The 6,000-nt window shown below is 26.2% G+C and overlaps 1 protein-coding gene across 14 annotated transcripts in view; it reads right to left on the bottom strand.

The window, feature by feature from the left end:
• Klc (kinesin light chain) overlaps positions 1–6,000 on the bottom strand; it is a 166,950-nt gene that overhangs the window by 41,153 nt on the left and 119,797 nt on the right. For 12 of the 14 annotated variants that reach the window (XM_014417030.2, XM_014417032.2, XM_014417031.2 and 9 more), the window contains one exon: positions 3,106–3,225. The exons of the other annotated variants lie outside the window; for them this stretch is intronic. In XM_014417030.2, the coding sequence (XP_014272516.1) occupies positions 3,106–3,225 (120 nt within the window). The remainder of the gene's footprint in view (positions 1–3,105; positions 3,226–6,000) is intronic. 14 annotated transcript variants of the gene reach the window in all.

Raw genomic sequence — 6,000 nt, 5'->3', positions numbered from 1 at the left:
AAAGTCTCTTTTAAAGTAAAAAAAAAAAAAATGTGAACTATTATTTTCCACACAGAATTAGACCTTGATAACCAATGTAAATTAAAAAAAAAAAAATTAAATTATCATTTCTACAACTTAATAAATTATTTTCTTTATTTTGAAAAAGATTGCACAGTTTAAATTTAAAAAAATATTTCTGATTTTATGTTAAAAAATGTTGGATAAATATTATTTGTTTATACCCTAGCTCCTTGACCATACTTACATAATTCTGATGTTCCTTTTTAATTAAGTATCATCAAATTCTGTTCATTAGTTTTGGAAAAGCAAAGAACTATTTCAGACAATTTTCATAACAAAACGTTATTAATTATAAAGAAATGAAATGTATTTTTAAAGTTTAAAGTTTAAAAAAAAAATTAATAACATGAATTTTATATAAATTGTAAGAAGTTTTTAAGTTGAATAAGATTTTTGTAGGAAAGGTCTAGAAAATAAATTAAAGCAATAAGGACAGAAAAATAAAATAGTTGTTCATTGTTACTCATTTAGTAATAAATCAAAAACCCCTGGACATCACATAATTTAACTAAATAGTAAAATAAAATTCACTTAGATAACCTATATCTCCATTTTAGTAAAAATAAATCTAATAAAAGACTAATCCACCTCTTAATATTACCAAATCTATCCCTTTGTCTCAAATTAAAGTGATTTATATAAGCATTCGAAGACATGGAGTATAAAATATATCGACCCCGATGGCAACAAAACTCCAACAGTTTCAGAATTGCAAAGACATATTGTGAGATATAATTCTCAGAGGTCAAAAACAGACTTACTCCATATGATTCCTGAACTACCGTCAGTGACAGACTTTGTCACAAGTAGGCATATTAAATTTTTTAAAGTACCCGCTACACAGAGAAGGGCAAAAATTAGCTATAGTTGAAACTAATAGTTAAAATAGTCATGGATACGATATTTATTTATCAATGGTTCATTCATGAATAAGGGTCATCTCCATGGCAATTTGTAGCAATTAGTTTCAACAATAACTAGTTTTAGCAAATCTCTGCCGCTACCCAATGAACCCTCTTTATTGCAGAATGTGTTGCAGCTACAGTCTCACAGTCATGATATTAGGATTGTTTATAGGTTTTAATTTGTAATCAAAAGTCTACTTTTCGTTACTTCCGATGAATTCCAAACTATGTATTGTTTAAAAAAAAAATTTAACATTTATTGCATTAAAAATGTTAAAAGACAACAGAACAACAGAAGCAATTATGAGAGAGCCAGAGTTAACAAGAAATTGATAAAACCTTTTTAAAAATGTCCTTGAAAATTCGTTTACACCAACAAAGCAAAAATAATTATAAAATTCTTTAACCTTATTTTCAGTTTTGTAGGAAGTTTATTCAAATTTCAATAATAAATTTTCATTTCTTCTTATATTATACTGTTTTTGATGTCGTGTGTAATATACAGAAGAAAGATGGTCCAGGAGCGGTCAAAAGAACTCAAATAATAATAAGACCATTTGTTATGAGCCAACGTTAGCATGGCTAAAAAAGATACAAACAACAAGAATAATATTACAAAGGTGTTGCAAAAACGTTTCATTTAAAAATGTAAACATTTATATAAAATTAAAGAAAATAAAAATAAGAAATACATAGAAAAGTATTAATAAATAAGAATTATAAAAAGTTATTAGGCAATTAAACAAAAACATAAAAATACAGTAAATACAAAAAACAAGATGGGAAATGAGAATAAATAAGGTCAAGAAAGGCGGGCATCCTATTTTGTTTTCTTGACCTTCATTTTATTCTTATTTCCTGTTATTTGGTGTTTACTGTATTTTTATATTTCTTTCTTATCTATTTTTTTATTTATTATTATTTCCATTTTCATTAATTGTTTAATTTATAATTACCTTTAATTTATAAATACCTTTTTATAATTCTTGTTTATACTTTTCACAGTACATCTTATTTTTATTGTAATTTACTTTGTTCAATTTTATTTAAATTTTCAAATTTTTATTCATACCTTAGATTGTTATTTATTCTCTTACTTTGTACCATTATTTTAGATGTTTGTATCTTTTTTAGCCCTGAGGAAGCCCTGCAAGATGGTGTGAAATTTTGGCTCTTGGAGTTCTTTTACCACACCCATAACACCTTCCTTTTATATATTACTTACGGTCAATCAACAATCTTCCAGTAAAAGATATATAAATCAACTAACCTATTAGTGAGTAATGAACAGATAAAAAAATATGTATATTAACAAACAGATCTATTATTCTTGATTAATTAATAGATCTGTTTGGTAATATATATTCTTTTTTTCAAGTCACTGCTCACTACTATGTCAATTAATATATCTTTTTTGGTATTTATCTTTAACTTCCTTACTATTTTTTACAAAGAAGTCACTTGATATCTCCATCTATATATCTGTTTTATTTATATGCCTCTTGTAATGCTCTTACATATATTCATTCTTTATCTATTCCTTTTAGCCCCAGTGAAGAGCAGCAGCAAGGATTGAAAGATTGGCCAAGGCTGTTTTTTTTTTACTGTAACTCCTATCTCCTTCTAATTAAACCAATCTTCCTACAAAATTGGAAAGAAGATTAAAGATAAATACAATTTATAATAACAAACACCATAAGAGCTATCTAAAGAATTGAAAACAGAGATGGACAAGATACTATACCAACAGGACATAAAAAGTATGCTTTGAAAAAGGCATAAAAACCCGAAATGTCAACAGCTAAAATGTAAAAAAAAAAATGTAATCTATAAAAAGAAATGGAAGTTTAATTTTCTAACTCTAATTAAAATATAAAAGTTCTAAGAAAAAATAACATGTTTTTATGAATTTATTTACACTGATAATGATGAAATTAATAAATGTTACTGAAAAACAGGCAGGTATCAGTAATAAAATGTAACCAAAGCAATTTAACAATATGAAAAAAAACAAAAAACAAGCAACCACCCATAGATATATATTTGTATATAAGCAAAAATATATATTACAGGCAATTTATAAATAGTTAAAAAAAAATTATAATACAAAAGCAAGATAGTTCTAAGCAAAGCTTACCTCATCCGTCGATTCATAGTGCATAGATTCAAGGGAGCCGACGCGAGGTCCACGTCTCCTCTCATTCCCACCACTTCCGAGGATCTGGGCGACCTTAGCCTGCTTTACCATATCCAAAGCCTGGTACCAATAAGCCATTGTTATACAAATATATTTCAGTGACTAACTAGCAACGTTAAAGTTGTCATCAAGAGACAATAATCCCTCCACCACAATATCCTACAATATTTTATCATAGCTTATTATGAAGAAGTATTTTCTTTAGGAGAAAATAATAATTAACATGTATAATAACAATATAACAGAAGTTTCCGGCTTTTATAAGAAACTAATTTTCATTGAGTACCAATTAGTACACAAAAGATCATAAAAATGTTCAACACTATTAATGTCACAGTAAATAACAAGTGTTCAGAAAGAATGAGTGTTTATTTAAAAGTTAATAAATAGAAAAACAAAGATCTCCAATAAAAATAATTAATATATATAAAAATTTGACCATATAATTTAAAATATGAAGATGGTCAAGGTTGCGGTCGAAATGAACAAAATAGTTATTAACTATTTATTATCCAATGTTTCGCCCCACATTGTAGGGCTTCATCAGGGCTAAAAAGATACAAAAACAACCAAGAACATTACAACAAAAGACACAAAAAGGTAAATTAAGGTAGGATAAATAATATGTAAAAATTTAGTGAAAAGAAAATTATATACAAATAAAAGGGAAGAAGAAATAAAATAGTATTAATATAATCATCATACTATAAATAGTATAAATAAACTTGAATAAACAATGATAAGAATAAAAAATTATGTAAACTATATGGTTAAAAATCTCAACTTTCTTCTTCATTTTCAGTCTTTTGGTGTTTTAAATTTTGTTTTCCCACATCTACTTTTCTGTTTTGTTTTTTTTTCTATGTGCGTCTCCTGTTACTGTTTTAACCATATAGTTTACATAATTTTTTATTCTATAGTATTATATTAATACTATTTTATTTCTTCTTTCCTTTTATTTGTATATAATTTTCTTTTCACTTATTTTTTACATATTTATCCTACCTTAATTTACCTTTTTGTATCTTTTGTTGTAATGCTCTTGGTTGTTTTTGTTTCTTTTTAGCCCTGATGAAGCCCTACAATAATAGAACGAAACGTCGGATAATAAATAGTTGATAACTATTTTGACCTCAACCTTGACCTTCTTCATATTTTAAATTACATGGTTAACTTTAATTATTTTCATTGGAGATCTTTGTTTCTTTCTGAACACTCGTTATGTAGTGTGATATTAATAGTGTTAAACATTTTTATGATCATTTATGTACTAATTGGTACTCCCTTTGGCAATGTTTAAAATAAGGTGAGTCTTTTATTTACTCCATCGTTACTCTAAATTATAGTAAATAATAATGGTAAGTATGCCTGATGAGGGAGCAATGGCCCCAAAATGTTATTACATATAAATAATATAAAATTAAAGAAATTTATAAATGAAAGATTTTTTCACTTCGACTAATTAAAAAATAATATATAACACACGCAGAAATAACATTTAAAAAATAGTGCTGTTTAATATATGTTGACATTTCTAGGTTACATCATAAGTCTTCATCAGGGCTGGTAGAGATTAGGCTAGAGCTCAATCTATATTGAATTTAAGTAGCCAATGACTATCACTCCAAATAGAACAATGGGCTGGACTTACAATGGACTGGAGTACTAAGAGTGAATACCACTCCAAGCAATCCAGTCAGTCCACTTAATCATTCTATTGTTCCATTAGCAGTAATGGAGCAACTACCTTAAATCCACATAAATCTCCATCTCAAACTATACTAGCACCGATGAAAACTATAATTTCGGCTGAAATGTTAGCATTTAATAAATAGTTATGTTTTCAAATATTATTTCTGACTGTTTTATTTCATTTTCCAAAATTTCACGGTAAAATTTATCCTTTTTAACAAGTTACATTTTTTTTAATATAGACTATATCATTTCTACAGATAGCGTCAAAAAATGTCAGTACATACATACCTTGTATTAATTTATTACATATTATTATTATAACTCTTTTAGTTGCATTTTTTTTTTTTTTTAAGGTTTTTAAATACATATAAATCTGTTCCCTAAATAGAAGTATTTATAAAAATACATATATCTTTATTTTTTTATTATTAAAAAAAAAATCAATCCAAAAAAATTTAATATTATACACAAACTCACCTTGCATTTTCTTATCATTAAATAAATAAACAAAGAAACAAACAAAAAACACAAGAAAGATAAAAAAACAGAGCCACAGAGGCATTTTAATATAATTTGCTTATGAGAATCAAGATGGAGTATTCCCTACAAGATGGTATTAATCAGACTGTTCGTATTCCCTTTAGAATTGATAATGTGTTTGTAAACAATCATTATCCTTTAAAATTTACTATAATCCATTTTTCTTATGTCAACAATGTTTTGTAAAATAATTCTATTTTGTGCAAAACAAAGTGCATTAGCAAAATGTGACATGCCGTTGCAAATGGAAGTTTATAATTTAACATGTTTTTGATAAGACACCTTGCTAAGAGTTGTTAGAGACCCAAAAATACCTTGATATCAAAGAAGTAAAAAAAAATTTAAAGACAAGAAAAAAGAATGAGCTAAGAATGAGAGCAAGAACAGATTGTTTCGTTCCGTTACCAGAACCAAGTTAAAGAATTCTAAAAAAAGGAATAAATTACACAAGTCCACGCTTGATAAATTTTTTTCTGGTTTACAATCGAATAATAATTACTACTAGTTATTAAGGATGTATACCTATTTTTCTTAAATTTGTCCACAATTATTAGTTTACTGAACTAATAATTAATTTTTAATTTATTTCATTATTTTATT

This window comes from Halyomorpha halys, unplaced genomic scaffold (genome assembly GCF_000696795.3).
Source record: "Halyomorpha halys isolate HHAL.00 unplaced genomic scaffold, Hhal_1.1 Scaffold145.1, whole genome shotgun sequence".
Taxonomy (NCBI): domain Eukaryota; kingdom Metazoa; phylum Arthropoda; class Insecta; order Hemiptera; family Pentatomidae; genus Halyomorpha; species Halyomorpha halys.
The sequence above is the reverse complement of the archived record's forward strand: the minus strand, read 5'-3'. Positions and strand labels throughout refer to the sequence as shown.